Source organism: Bubalus kerabau, chromosome 1 (genome assembly GCF_029407905.1).
Source record: "Bubalus kerabau isolate K-KA32 ecotype Philippines breed swamp buffalo chromosome 1, PCC_UOA_SB_1v2, whole genome shotgun sequence".
Lineage (NCBI taxonomy): Eukaryota > Metazoa > Chordata > Mammalia > Artiodactyla > Bovidae > Bubalus > Bubalus kerabau.
Window position 1 is genome coordinate 13,236,920 of NC_073624.1, and position 15,260 is coordinate 13,252,179.

The 15,260-nt window shown below is 59.3% G+C and overlaps 1 protein-coding gene across 5 annotated transcripts in view; it reads left to right on the top strand.

Annotated features, from left to right (window-relative positions):
- Positions 1-14,990, top strand: part of TEAD4 (TEA domain transcription factor 4) — a 63,615-nt gene extending 48,625 nt beyond the window's left edge. For 4 of the 5 annotated variants that reach the window (XM_055568649.1, XM_055568647.1, XM_055568674.1 and 1 more), the window contains 8 exons: positions 3,395-3,523; positions 4,735-4,778; positions 5,175-5,230; positions 7,434-7,573; positions 8,843-9,016; positions 12,874-13,014; positions 13,809-13,961; positions 14,703-14,990. In XM_055568649.1, coding sequence (XP_055424624.1) covers positions 3,395-3,523; positions 4,735-4,778; positions 5,175-5,230; positions 7,434-7,573; positions 8,843-9,016; positions 12,874-13,014; positions 13,809-13,961; positions 14,703-14,816 — 951 coding nt within the window. In that variant the 3' untranslated portion in view covers positions 14,817-14,990. The remainder of the gene's footprint in view (positions 1-3,394; positions 3,524-4,734; positions 4,779-5,174; positions 5,231-7,433; positions 7,574-8,842; positions 9,017-12,873; positions 13,015-13,808; positions 13,962-14,702) is intronic. The other variant, XM_055568655.1, reaches the window with a different exon arrangement.
- The last annotated feature ends 270 nt before the right edge of the window (positions 14,991-15,260 follow it).

The window sequence follows — 15,260 nt, forward strand, 5'->3', positions numbered from 1 at the left end:
TGGGACTGCGGCCCATGACCCTGACACTGGAGCCTGGAAGGCGTGGGTGGGAGGCCACAGGAGGCTGCCCCCGCTGCCCACCCAGCTCCATTCCTCCTGCATCAGCCCAGCTGTCCCCGCCCCCCACAGCTGCGGCCCAGCCCTCGCCCCTTTGCCCCCAGGACAGCTGGTTGGCCACAGCTGCTGGTTCCTCCCTCTCAGGCTGGCACATGTACCCGGACATCCTCAGTCCTGGCGCCCACTTGCTCCCCACTCCACTCTCTGGCCGCCCTGTGACTCCCTGGGGCCCAGCGGGGGACCTGATGGAGAGTGGGGTGTCCAGGCTTCTGTTAAGAGCTGTAGAGGGGAGCTGTTGATTCCCGAGGGGCCCGGCTGTATGGCCCATGTGTGCTGGAGGGACTGAACCTGTCCCTGTCAATAGACTCTGATGAGGGGCCAGGAACAGCCTCAGTGGGCTGCCAGACAGGCTTCAAGGGGAGCCATGGGTCCTTTAAGTAATATACACATTTTCCTGCATATGCACTTAGGGGAGAATTTGGTCTGAGGATTTTACCATATTCTCCAAGGGGTCTGGGGCCCAGTGCAGTTAAGCTACCCCTGGGTAGCAAGGTCAGGTGGAAATCTTTGGGTCACTGGCCTGGCTTTGCCCGTGGGCACTTGGCTGGGTCAACCACCTCAAGCTCCAGCCAGCTTCCCTGCCTATAAATGACAGGGTTAATCAAGGTGCTGTCTGAGGTCCCCTCCAACCTCAAAATTCAGTACCAGGTCATTGATGTCACCCCCCCACTCCCCCCGATTGCTGTTCCACTTGCTGGTCCCCAGCTGTTCATTAGGCCAGCTATGAGAAAGGAGCACAGGTCTCTGACCTCTGGTTGGAGCCATCCAGCCTCCCACTGCCGTTGTTAACAGGGGTCTGTTAACAGACCCTGTTCCTGGGGTGCTGCCCCACCCATGTCCTGGAGGGAGCAAGCCTGGGCGATGCTCCTGAGACCCCCAGAGTCCTTGAAGAGAGGCAGCCTGATACTTTGGTTAACAGGGATCACCTCAGAGCAGGATTCAAGATTGGCCCCAAAAGGACAATGGGCTGGGGTGCCCACCACTCAGCGTGGCCTCTTGCACCCTCCGTGCTGAAGATGGGGTTGCCCTCAGGTCCTGACCTGCCCCCTCCTCGGTCTGCTCAGCCCCTGGGCCTGCAGAGGTCAGAGGTCATGAATGGCCTGTCCTGGACCCGCTTCGCAGGGCAGACCATCCTGTGACCCCTGTCAACACCCAGGTCCCCTAAATTCTCTGAGCCTCAGTTTATCTTAGAATGGCGGTGTGACAAGTCCTGCCAGCCTCACAGGGATCCTGTGATGTTCAGAGCCAAAGTGAGACAGCGTTCTTTACTTTCCGGGGGTTGTCTGGTACCCTGTGACTGTAAGGGTCCCTAAGAGGTGGGGTAGAAGGGCCTGGCCCCACACCGTGTCCCACAGGATGCCGGGCTCACCACTCGGACCTTTGCTGTGATGCCACCCACCGGGCGAGTGAAGTCACAGCAAACCCAGCTGTGAGCTGTGAGGCCCTCCCTCAGCAATCTGCTTGCTTATCATTCAGGACAGATTTGGGTCACCAAGTTGGTGATTAAATAAAGGGCCCACGTATTTTTCCCATTTAAAATAATCCATCATAAAGATACAGGATTTCTAATCACAGCTCCCGAGTTGACATAACCCAATGTTTTAGCCCCAGTAATGCTCCCTGCACCAGCCCATCTGTATGTATGGTCTTATTTCCAATCCATATGGACTTTTTGGAATACAGGATGCTGTCTTATTGCTTGAGAGGCCCTTCAGGGTTGGGGAGCTCAGGATGGGACCATTGGCTTAGACAAGTATTAACAAGGATTTATTATAAGCAGATGATAGCTGCTGATTCATTCAGAGCCTGTGCCGGGTGAGCCCATTTTTTTGGGAGGGTCTTTGGACCACAGAGGACAGACAGTCACATTCTGACACATAAAAGGCTCAGGAGCCGTGGGTGCTCATGGTACAGTTGACATCCATAGGCCAGGTCTGAGACAGGGACCACAGGAGACTGGCCCTTGTCACTGTCCATGTGACAGGAGATGACCTCTGCTGAGCGTATTCCTGCTTCCTCTCCCATGAGCCAGGTGGGGCCCCAGACACCCTTGGTGTGGAGATGAGCGAGGCCTGGGTGGTCTCTGTTCACAGGTGTCCCTTAGGTTGGTAACAGGAGAGCTGTGGTCTGGCAGGTGACCTTCAAAGTCTCTTTATTTTTCTTCGAACTTTAAACTTTTTATTTTGCATTGGGGTATAACTGATTAACAATGTTCTAGTAGTTTTAGGTCGGAGAAGGTGATGGCACCCCACTCCAGTACTCTTGTCTGGAAAATCCCATGGATGGAGGAGCCTGGTAGGCTGCAGTCCATGGGGTCGCTAGGAGTCGGACACAACTGAGCGACTTCGCTTTCACTTTTCACTTTCATGCATTGGAGAAGGAAATGGCAACCCACTCCAGTGTTCTTGCCTGGAGAATCCGAGGGACGGGGGAGCCTGGTGGGCTGCCGTCTCTGGGGTCGCACAGAGTCGGACACGACTGAAGCGACTTAGCAGCAGCAGCAGCAGTAGTTTTTGGTGGACAGGGAAGGGACTCAGCCTTGCATATGTATGTATCCATTCTCTTCCAAACCCCCCTCCCATCCAGGCTGGCACAGAACACTGAGCAGAGTTCCCTGTGTTAGGCAGTAGGTCCTTGTTGGTTACGCATTTTGAATACAGCAGTGTGTACCTGTCCATCCCAAACTCCCTAACTATCTCTTCCCCCTGACAACTGTAAGTTTGTTTTCTGCGAGTCTCTTTCTGTTTTGTAAGTAGGTTAATTTGTATCATTTCTTTTTAGATTCCACACATAAGGGATGTCATACAATATTTCTCCTTCTCTGTCTGACTTACTTCACTCAGTATGACACTCTCTAGGTCCATCCATTGTTGCTGCAAATGGCATGATTTCATTCTTTTTAATGGCTGAGTAATATTCCATTGCATATATGTACCTCTTCTTTATCCATTCCTCTGGTGATGGACATTTAGGTTGCTTTCACGTCCTGGTGATTGTAAACAGTGCTGCAGTGAACACTGGGGTGCATGTATCCTTTTGGATCATGTTTTTCTCCAGCTATATGCCCGGGAGTGGGTCAAAGTCTCTTTAAACACTAGTGTGACAGGCAGGACAAGTATCCCCTTTGACAGATGAGGAAAGGGATCAGAGCCACCCAATGACTTCCTCAGAGTCACAGGGAAGGTTCACAGCCCTGCAGGAGTGGGAGCCTGGTCCCGGGGCCTCTGCTGGCCTGCCACGGTGCTCGCGCTGAGGCCTCCCCCCAATGTCTCCCCAGGATCAGGCAGCTAAGGACAAGGCCCTGCAGAGCATGGCTGCCATGTCGTCCGCCCAGATCATCTCCGCCGCAGCCTTCCACAGTAAAATGACCCTCACCCGGGGCCCAGGCTACCCAGCGGTCTCAGGGGTAAGTGGAGCTGCCTGCAGCCGGAGGCTGGACCACCCTGTCCTTCTCCCTCCTCCCCCTTCTGAGGAGACACGGCGCTGGCCACACCAGAGTCCTCACCTGAGTCTTCTCAGGGAAGGAGGGACCAAGGACCGAGGGCCGTGCAGGTGTTGGAACCGCCCTCTGGGGGCCTTGGCAGGGACACAGGCCGAAGCCACGCCATCAGATGGCCGGCCTGGGGGCTCTGCAGAGTTGGCCCGGTTTCCCGGTGGCGCTAGTGGTAAAGAACCCGCCTGCCAGAGCAGGAGACATGAGATACCTGGGTCCGATCCCTGGGCGGGGAAGATCCCCTGGAGGAGGGCATGGCAGCCCACTCCAGTACTCTTGCCTGGAGAATCCCATGGACAGAGGAGCCTGGTGGGCTACAGTTCACAGTAAACAGTGGGATGTGACTGAAGCAGCTTAACATGCACACGTGCAGAAGAGGCAGCCTAGGCCCCAGGCTTTGCGGAAGCACTGGCCAGTGCCCAGTAACCCCCGCCCCCACTTGGCCTCATCCCCCCTCCCCCTCAGGTGTCCCTCCCAGGTGGAGGCTGACATCCAAGAGCAAACTCCTCTTGAATGTGAACTTCTTGGCCTGAGAACGGGTCTCTCGGCCGCTCTAAGAACTGTCCAGAAAGGCCCCTCCTTCCCAGGGCTGTGTCCGTCCATACAGGGTTTTTCCTGGCTGTCGGGACTAATGCACCACCCTAGGCCTGAGAACAAGGGGCAGTCTGGCGAGCCTCTCACCTAGCCGTTTTTCAGTGTGTCCAGAGGCCTCTAGTCCAGCAGGGCATTGAGTAGACAGGATGACAGGACTTGAGGTGTGCCCACGTGACTTTGGGGTGCTCAGATCTAAGCAGGATGCCTGACTCCAGGACTGTTGGGGGCCATGCTTGGCACCATCACAGAGGATTTGTCTCCGAGGGAGGGGACGGGAGGAGCCGTGTCTGTGAGTCTGGGGGCTTCTCCTGGGAGCCCCTCATTGCAGGGTGTTCCCGGGGCTGGGCTTCCTGGATGCATTCTCTGGGAGGCCATGCTGCCTGGATGGAGGCAGGGGTGTTAACACCCTCCCCAGCCCCCGGGCCCAGGCTCCAGCCTCCCTTCCAGCTCTAGGGCTCCTGCCACGACTGACTCCACAGCGCCGGCCGTGCCCGCGGGGCTCTGCTGACCCTGTGCTTTTACCTCCTCAGTTTTGGCAAGGAGCTCTGCCGGGCCAAGCCGGAACGTCCCACGAGTGAGTATGGCCTCTGATTGCTCCCTGGGATGCACTTGAGCCGGTGAACCATTCTGTTGACCCCAGCCACAGGGTGGGTGGGCCACAGGGTGGAGTCAGCGTTTCCAGGTGGCTCTGTGCTTAAGGATGGCGCACCAAGGTTTTGCCAAAGCCCTGGTCTGTCCTGGGTGCGGCAGGGCCTGAGCTCAGGACCCGAGGGGAGGAGGCTGGCCTGGGTAGGAGGGAGGGAGTGATGGGTTTGCCCCACAGACATGCTGCTTCCATGGGCTGGCCAGAATCCTGGGGGAGCAGGAGGCCAGAGTCCCGACCCCCCAGGCTGCCTCACAGACAGCGCTGGGGCCTAACCGAGGCCCCATGGCTGCCCCGGGCTCACGCGTCTTCTCTCGTCTCCTGCAGTGTGAAACCTTTCTCCCAGCAAACCTACACTGTCCAGCCGTCACTGCCTCTGCCAGGTGGGTGGGCAGGGTCTGACTCCCTCCTGTGTCATGCCCTGTGGCTCCTGTCCCGGTCCCAGGCCCCGACAGCTGGGCACTCATGCCCCCTTCGACGCTGTCCTGGTGTGTGCTCAGACTGTGCACCCCAGTCCTCTCCAGAGCCAAGACCCCTGTATGCCCGGGGCTGCCCACCCTCCCCAGAGAGACTCAGGGTTGGCAGCGTGCAGACGGTTCAAGGGGCACGGTGGGTGCCCCGGGCAGCTGCCCCACCTGCATGTGCATCCCGTCCAGCCTGGCGCTTGGGCTGGCCTCCCTCTGGGACACTGTAACCTTCTCCTTCAAGACAGGCTTCCCGCAGAGCCTGGCGTTCCAGCCTGGAGCCCCTGGTCAGCAGAGGGAAGGCTCCTGAGAGGGGGCAGACTGGGCGGCACCCTGGCTGCTCACGTGATCAGCTCTGTCCCTGCCTCTTTCTCAGGAGGGTCCCTCCACCTGCCCCTCTGCGGGGCAAGACAGGATCCTCGCCCTTAGCCACCTTTCCTGGTTTGGGGTTGGCTCCTGCCTACATTGTAGCCTAGCTTTCCTGCTCTGAGAGGAGCCCTGCCGCCTTCCTAGGTTCTTAATGGCCGCTTGGGGCCACCCCCACCCCCCTAATCTGTGCTCTCCCCTTTCCGCCCATTAGCTTCTCTCAAGCCCTCCTTGTTCCTGCCTGGGTCACTGCCGTGGCCTCTTGACCAGCTTCCCCATCTGCAGCCATATCCTTGCTCTTCCACCCTGTAACTCACCCATCATCTTTTTAAAGCATCTTTCTCATCGCGCTGCTTCCAGCTTAGAATCCATTAGAGGCTCTGCAGTGACTGTCACTCTCCGTGCACCGGGCACCATCCCGGGCTGCTGTCTGTCCTCCGTGTGCTGGGCCACGTCCAGTGTGTCCCACCGGGCAGGACTCAGGAAGCTGCCCTTGGACAAATGAACAAGGGATTCAGCTCGCGCATCCAGTGTGTGAGCTGGTGTGTCCAGTGTGGTCCTCTGCCTGCTTCTCTGCCATCCCTTCTCTGTCTCCTCCCCGGGCTCCTGACCTACCTGCCTCGGCTGCCCCCCCGTCCTGTCTGTCACCAAGTCCTGCAGTCTTGCTCCCTCCCTGTCCCTCCTGTGTCCCCTCCTCTTCACTGCCCTCTTCTTTACCCCCCCTTGAGAAGAGCCCATGAGGCCCGCATCTCTGGCCAGCCCTGCCCCTGCCCAGTCCTTCCTCCACGAGGAACAAGATGTGCAGAAATGCTCAGCCAGTCTCTCCTTGGCCCTGCTTAGAATCCTCTGTCACCCTTCTGAGCTCAGGCTGAAACCTGTACTCCTCACCCAGCAGCCAGGCCCCAACTCTCAAGCCTTGTTTCTGGCCCCCGCACAAAACTGCTGGACGGAGCCTCCCAGCCCACTGATCATCCGGCCGCCTCATGCCCTCTGCCTGGAGCCCATTCCCCTGTCTCTGCTGCTGCCTCCTACTCTTGCCGCATCACTTCTTTGTATTGTTTTTATTATTAAGTTTATTTTTAATTGGTGTTAGTTTCTGCTGTACAACAATGTGAATCGACCAGAAGTATACATATATCCCCTGCTACTTGAGCCTCCCTTCCATCCCCGCTGCATAAGCTCTTTAAGCATCACCTGCGGAAAGCCTTTCTGACCACCTCCAAGGTGGACCAGGAGCCCCGCTGCAGTGCTCAGTCTGTGTTCATCACGTTCATTGCTTCACTTAATCACAAACCTGCATTCACGTCTGGGCCAGATGCTGGTCACAGGGGCTGGGCCGAGACTCGTGTCATTGTAGTCATTTGTCCACTTATGTCCCTGGCTGGACCTGAAGCCCCTTCACAGCAAGAACCAAGCAGTGCCTGCCCTGGAAGTCCTGGGTCCAGCAGGCATTCCACTCGCCCCCGGCACCCAGCCACCCCCGTCCCCTTGCCCACCCCCTGCCACCTCCCAACCTGTCCCCGGCCAGCATCATCTCCCTTGAGAGCCATCCTGGGCCCAGAGGGGACTGAACTGTCAGGGCTTCAGGGCTGAGCTCCCTGCCAGGGCTGCCCCTGGACCACTGGCCAGTGCTTTGCCCCCACCCCCATGCCTGCTGGGAGGCACACAGCAGGTTCCAATGGGTCTGGGGGTCTGGGGGAGGCTGGTGTGGGGAGGCTGTGTGGGCCAGCTCCCATGTGCTGTCCACCGCATGCAGGGTTCGAGTCTCCGGCAGGACCTGCCCCGTCGCCGTCTGCGCCCCCCGCGCCTCCATGGCAGGGCCGCAGCGTGGCCAGCTCCAAGCTCTGGATGTTGGAGTTCTCTGCCTTCTTGGAGCGGCAGCAGGACCCCGATACGGTAGGTCCTAGCCTTCGCCAGCTGGATTTTCTCCCGCCCCATCCTCATTCCTGGAGGGTGCTGCTCCCCAGCCTCCTCCAGCTCCAATTTTACCTGCTCGGGCTTTCTCTCCCTGCCTTCTGCCCCATTCCACCTTGGGACTGAATTTAGGTTCCCTGCTCCTTCCCATCCTCTCCTGGTTCACCCGTCCTCCCCCTGGCTTCTTTCTTACTGGACCTTGCGTCTCTCCCTCCCCTAAGTCCTCCCCTGGTCTCTGTGCCCCATCCTAGTCCCCAGTCCCTTCACGTCCTCCTTCCTCCCGTCTAGTCACCTCTCCCTCTGAAGACACTGGTCCCAGCCCCACCCCAGGCTGCACTGCACTGTCCCCTGTGGCTCCAAGGAGCCGCCCGTCTGCTCCACATCCTCGGGGACACCAGCAGGAACAGCAGCCCACCCCCACCTTGTCCCCTTCTGTGTCTCCATCCTGGGTGACCAGCGTCACCTGCAGAGTTCAGAGTAGCACCTGGCCGGGTGAGCCTGGGAAACTTCACTGATCATTTCAGTTTAACACTTTTTTTTCTTAAACGCTAAGATTTCTCAAGGTCTTTATTTTTTTAATTTATTTTAAATTGGAGGATAATTGCTTTACCATGTTGTGTTGGTTTCTGCCATACCACAATGTGGATCAGCCCATATGTACACATACATCCCCTCCCCTCCTGAGCCTCCCTCCTATACCCCCAACCCCGCCCCTCCCTGCACCCCCCCGCCTCCGCCCCCGCCCGCACTCCCAGTTTGACATTTAGAAGCTTATTTTTCAGATGAGGAACTTGTTAGTCAGACAAACCCTTCCTTGGAAGCCCAGCATGTATTGTGAAAGAAGTGGACTTTCTTGGATTGCAGCAAGGGATTCCCAGCACCCCCACCATCACTCCAAGCAGGGGAAACACCCTTTTTCTGGTTCAGTGGTCTTCCATCACAGATGAGATTGAGGGGGGGTCCGAAGATAGAAATGACTCGCCTAAGGATGTTCAGTGACCGAGTCATGACTGAGAATAGTGCAAACAGCGACCAACACATGCCAAGCACCTGTGGGGGCCGCCCTGCCCCACGTGTGGGATGCCTGTTTACTCTGCTTTGCACTCAGCCCTTCTTCCTGCTCCGTGTTACCAGTGGGGAACCTGAGGCCCTGCCGTGGCATCCCTGCTCTGGGACCCTGGCCGTGCTCGGAGCCCCAGGGCTGGTCCATCCACCCCTTGGCCCCTCAGACCAGCTCTCCTGTGCCCACAGTACAACAAACACCTGTTCGTGCACATTGGCCAGTCGAGCCCCAGCTACAGCGACCCCTACCTCGAAGCCGTGGACATCCACCAGATCTACGACAAGTTCCCCGAGAAGAAGGGCGGCCTCAAGGAGCTCTTTGAACGTGGACCCTCCAATGCCTTTTTCCTCGTGAAGTTCTGGGTAAGTCTCTGGTGGCCTCTTCCTTCCTGCCCCAGCTCGACGATGACCATCACTTGGCCCTTGGCTCAACTGCCTCGAGGGAAAAGCCTGACCAGGGAGGCCTGGCCGGCAGGAGGCACTGATGGGAACCCTGCCCTGGTCAGGGGAGATAGCAGCGTGGGGGCCCTTCTCACCAGCACCTGCCTTCTTCCAGTTGGAGATAATAGCCTGTGTTCTTCTAGCCACCCTCAGATGAGAACCACCCTAGACCCCCATTTCACAGATGGGGAAACTGAGGCATGGAGTCAACAAGGGCCTGGCTGGGAGACCCCCAGCCCCGGCGAGCCTGGCTCCTGCAGTCCCTCTTGTGATGGGTGTGCTGGGGAAGATCAGGGCCGTCAGGAGAAGGTCACCCTGATCGTGTTACTTTAATTAGCATGTTTCTTCTTCACCAGGCTTCCCAGGTGGCACTAATGGTAAAGAACCCGCCTGCCAAGGCAGGAGACGTAAGAGATACGGGTTCAGTCCCTGGGTCGGTAAGATCCCCTGGAGGAGGCAATGGCACCCCACTCCAGTACTCTTGCCTGGAGAATCCCATGGACGGAGGAGCCTGGGCGGCTACAGTCCATGCGGTCGCAAAGAGTCGGACACGACTGAGCGACTGAGCATGCACCCTCGCCACCCTGCCGAAGGGAGGTACAGTTGACAGCCTTGGTCCCTAGAGGGGAAACTGGGGCACAGAGAGGTGAAATGACCTGCCAGGGCCACCCAGTTCGTAGTGGCAGCCCAGAGTGCAGACCCAGCTCTGGGAGTGTGCTTGTAGCCATCACCCTACATTTCCTGCTTTGCCAGGCGCCTTGTGCCTCCCGCAGGGCCCTGGTGCTTCCCCTGTCCTGGTGGAGGAGGCTGTGAATTGCCTAAAAAGGGACCCCAGCCCCTAAGTGGGGGCAGGAAGAGAGCAGACTTAGATGTGCATTCAGAGTCATTTTCTAGAGCCCAGACTTCGCTTCCAGGAGATGGTCGGGGGCATCCTGCCTGGAGATCAGAGCTGGCAGGACTAGGGGTGGAGCCAGAGCATCCTCCCCAGTCTGGTCTGTGGCCCTGGTCCTCTCCTTCCTTCTGACTCTGGGGGGCTGGGGGCGGGGTGATGAGAGAAGAGGGGGTTGGGGCGGAGGTGCCAGGAAGCATGAACAGGCAAGTTCCATGCTGGCCTCAGTGCCCCATCTGCAGGCTGCACACAGAGCCTGTACTGTATGGACCCGACAGGAGCTTGCGTTCTCAGCGCCCGGGTGCGGTCACCACACAGGACTGGGGGCGGGCTACCAGTGAGTCCTCCAGCACATAAGGAGAGCCAGGCGGGCAGCGGAGAGCCTGGCTGGAGAGTTGCGTTCCCGGGAGTCTTGGCTCCGCTGGACCCTGTTTCTCCACCTGCAGAATCAGCGCTTGGTTCTTGGGGGCATGTGAGAGGCTGTGTGTCTGAGGACCCTGGCGTGTGCCGTCAGCTGACAGTGAAGGGGGCTGTGTGCCTGCTTCCTGTCCCCAACCTGAGCCCTGATGGCCAGAGGCTTGGGCAGGGTGAGGGTGGGTGAAATCGGAGCTGGGGATGGGGCAGCAGTCTGGGGAGGTGGGGTGGGGGTTCATGTTGGTGGCCGGGACACCTCAGCCCTCATTTGGATCCTCTCCTCCTGTGTGGGGAAGGCAGAGGCTCCAGGGAAGGTCAGACCTGTGATGTAGGGAAGGCAGTTCTCCTGTTTGCTAACCATGGGTCTTGGGGTCCTCCCGGGCAGCCCCAGACCCCAGTCATCCAAAACCCTCTCCTCCTGCGCCCTGGCATGGAGCTGGTGCCACATTGGCCACACATTTAGGCAGGGACACAGCTGGGCAAGGACATGGTGAGCCCCTTCCCCACCCGCAGCCTCCTTTTTCCTGCCTGGTGGTTTTCTCATGCAGCCCCAGGCCCTGGGCATGCAGGCTACAGGGTGGGTTAGAGGGTGATTGGAGTGGGAGGAGGGAGGACTCTGATGTCCCCAGCTCGGCCTTCCGGCCCCTTCTGCCGAGTTACTGCCCTCACTGGTGGGAGTAGGGAGTGAATGGTTGGCTTGCGTCTGCCGGGGCTCGTCGGTTCCAGCTGGCAGGGGCATTGGTGCAGGATGGGTTGGGGGGGTCAGGCTGGGCCCGGTGCATGTGAGATGCAGGGGCTGAGAGGCCAGCGCCCCGCCCTCCTTCCCCAGGACCTGTGAGATCAGCAGAGTCCTCCTCTGTCCGTCGGTGGAGGGAGAGGGGCCTCCTGGACACTGATGGCTGTTAACTCCAGATTGAAAAGGCTGGGCTGAGCTGGCAGGGAGGACAGGGCCCCTGCCCCTCCTCTGTCGCAGGGCCCTGTCTCCTGGGCACATACCAGCGCGTGACAATGAATCTGAGCCCCTGGCCCCCTTGCCCGGCTGTCTCGGCTCATCTGTCAGTCACCCGATCCCCCACACCTGTTCCGGGCACAGCCTGTGAGCTGCCCACCGTGCTGCAGCTATGAATAGGGTGGGGGAGGGGAGTGAGGGGCGCGAGGGGTGGGGGGTGGGGCGCCTCTTAGGGTAATGGGGGCAGCTCTACTCTCAGGCTGGGAAGGTGGAGACGCCAAGCTTGTGTGGGCGCAGTGCTCAGAGTGGGGGTACATGGTGGGCAGAAAATCCTGCGGTGGGGCTGTTGAGGGAGTGGGATCGTAGTTAGGATGTCACGGGATATACTGTGTGGCTATCGCTGGCTGAGGTCCCCAGGGGTAGATTCTGGGGCGGACTCTGGACCTTCGCTTGTGGGACTTTTCTTTTTGCATGCTAGTTTTTTGCATTTTAGTTCCCCAACCAGGGATCGAACCCAGGACCTGTGCAGTGGAAGCACAGAGTCCTAACCCCTGGACCGCCAGGGAAGTCCCGGTGGAATTGCATCTCTGCTTCATCTCCTTCTCTCTCTCTCAGCTGCCAGCTCACCTGTTCTTGCTGCTCCCCCTACCCCCCAAGTCACACACACACACTCCTTGAGGGCAGAGACTATGTCGCAGCCTCTCCCCTTCCACCCTGACTGTTCTGGGCCGGGCAGGATGCATGGGTGACTGGAAGGCCGGGCGAGTGGGAGGCGATGCCAGCAGACCCGGAAGTGTCTATGGGCTGGGGTGGGGCTGCGGTTCTGAGGATTGGCAGGTGCAGGAAGCTTAGGTGCCCTCCTTGTGACTACAGGACCGCTCCTCGCCCAGAGCCACTGTAAGGGGGCAGGCTCAGACAGTCACATGCCACACTCTGTTGAAGGCACACACCCTGCGCCTGGCCGAGCCCTGGGAGAGCTTGGTTCCTGCCTCCAGGGTCTTCACCGTCTGGAAGGGGCAAGGCCAGGCCCTGCCAACCTAGTGGTGTTCCCGTTTTAAAGGGGTTCTGCACGAGGGTGCTAAGACGTTTCAGAGCAGTTAGAGGAGGGGCCGAGCGGAAGGGGACTGGTGTTGGGGAGACTGATCTGGAGGCAGAACTGAGATGCAAAAGTCTAGGGTGGCTGGGCTCACGGGGCCACAGAGATGGCAAGGGGCTGGCCCCCCAGAGCCATTGCTGAAAGGCACCGGCAGGGTCTCCTTGCGCTGAAGGCCAATGTGAGGTCCCATCTGCTGGGCGGTTGGTACCTGGTGGGCAGCAGGGGCCAGGCTCTTTCCACTGTTTCTGTCACACAGCCTGACTTTACCCCAGGCCTGCGTGTGAATGGACGGGGAAGCTTTCTGAGGCCCTACATCCATGTTCTTTCTGAGCACTGCCCCCTCAATGGGGTGCTGGCCCTGGGACCTGGGCCGTAACCTCCAACAAGACCTTCTGAGTCACCACCCGGCCCTCGCCCTTGTCTCCCTCCAGGCAGACCTCAACACCAACATGGAGGACGAGGGCAGCTCCTTCTACGGGGTGTCCAGCCAGTACGAGAGCCCCGAGAACATGATCATCACCTGCTCCACCAAGGTGTGCTCCTTCGGCAAGCAGGTGGTGGAGAAAGTGGAGGTAGGCACACTGCCCACCTGGGCTCCGGCCCCTCACGCACACGCACACACATCCCCCACCCCAGCTTGGGCTTCTCACCTCTTCCCCCAGATTTGTCTGAGTTAAGGCAGTCTCACCCTCACCTCGTCCTTATCACTGACAACCTACCTCACGCCCAGCACAAGCCGGGGGAGCGGTGGGAGGCCAGGCCCCCCCATCCTGGTGGTTCTCACCGGCTGTACATCAGGTCTTGGGGGGCCAACACCCTGGCACTGAGTTCCCCACAGTGTTTAACCCAGACCTCTCCCACCTGTGGGTGGTGCCTGGGCAAGTCGCAGTCTCTGAAAAGCTCTTTGAGTTATTTCCAGTGAAGTTTTAGTTTGAGATAATTGTGATCCACATGCAACTGTAATCCCTTTGCTAGCCCCCCTGACGGTAGCATCTTGCCTACGAGTGGACGGAGCATTAACACCCTGAAGCTGACTCTGATGTAGCCCACACGCTCAACTGTGTGCCTGTGTGTGCACAGATGTGTAGATGCACACACGTGGCCACAAAGTCCCTGTGACCCTGCCCCTGTGTGCGGCCAGAACCGAGCTGTCACTCTGTCCCTGCCTCCCATCTTTAAGCTCCTCCCTTGGATACCCGGTGGGTGTCTGGGTCCCCGGGGGAGGCGGAGGTCTGTCTCCAGGGACCCCGGGGCTCAGCCCCACCTTCCCTACTTAAGCCCTAGTGGGTCGTGGACCTTCCTCAGGGAGCTGTCAGGTTGGAGGTGGGCAGCGGCCCTCTAAGCCGTGCTGTCCCCGGCCCTGCAGACCGAGTATGCACGCTACGAGAATGGCCACTACTCCTACCGCATCCACCGCTCCCCACTCTGTGAGTACATGATCAACTTCATCCACAAGCTGAAGCACCTGCCTGAGAAGTACATGATGAACAGTGTGCTGGAGAACTTCACCATCCTGCAGGTGTGTGTGTGTGGGTGTGTGTGCAGGTGGGGGCAGATGTGTGTGTGCAGGTGTGGGGAGAAGGTGTGTGTGTACAGATGTGGGAAGGCAGGTGTGTGTTGGGGAACAGGTGTGAAGGCAGGTGTGTTTATGGGGACAGATGTGTGTGCAGGTGTGAATACAGGTGTGGGGGGGATGTGTGTGGTATGTGCAGGTATGGGGGCAGGTGTGAGGGGAAGGTGGGTGGTGTGTGCAGGTGTTGGGGAGACAGGTGTGTGTGTGGGAGCATGTGGAAAGGCAGGTGTATGTTGGGGACAGATGTGTGTGCAGGTGTGAATACAGGTGTGGGGGGACTGTATGGTGTGTGCAGGTGTGAAGGCAGGAGTGGGGGGAAGGTGGGTGGTATGCACAGGTGTGAAGGCAGGTGTAGGGGGAAGGTGGGTGGTGTGTGCAGGTGTGGGGGGACAGGTGTGTGTGTGGGAGCAGGTGGAAAGGCAGGTGTGTGTGGGGGGGACAGGTGTGAAGGCAGGTGTGAAGACAGGTGTGGGAAACAGATGTGTGTGTGTGTGTGTGTGTGTGCCGATGTGGGAAGGCAGGTGTGTGTGTGTAGGGACAGGTGTGTGATGTGTGTGTGTGTGCAGGTGTGAAGGCAGATGTTGGGGGAAGGTGTGGGGGGAAGGTGTGTGGTAGGGGCAGGAGTGGGCAGTGGGTGGAGCGGATGGCACGCTGTCCCCTGAGGCCCTCCCTTTCCCCCCCCTGCAGGTGGTCACCAACAGAGACACCCAGGAGACCCTGCTGTGCGTCGCGTACGTCTTCGAGGTGTCAGCAAGCGAGCACGGGGCTCAGCACCACATCTACCGGCTGGTGAAGGAGTAGAGACCAGGGACAGGGAGGGGGTGACGTCACGTGTGCAGGGACGAGGGGAGGGGCCCCACAGGGGCAGCCCCCGAAGCACCGAGAGTTGAGGTGGTGACTCTTCTACCCAGGAGCAAACTCTGCCTGAACCCGCAATTGCCCAAGCCCAATAAACCCCAGCTCTGTGCATCTCCAGAGGCCCCGTCTGGCTGCGCGAGCCCCGGGAGGGCTGAGGGAGAAGGGGCCGGACGCTGCCCCGGGCGCGGCTGTGAAGCCAGGGCTCCGTGGACTCGGCCAGGATGGTCGCCAGCTGCCAACGCTCAAGATGGCATGTCCCCGAGCTGCCCTGGAGGCCCTGCCCCCGGCTCCAGCCACAGTGGGAGGCCTGGGGACGGGCGCGGGTCCCCGGCCTGTGTGTCCTGTGCAGGCACCTCGGCCACGGGGAGCGATGTGTCTGTCCCCCTT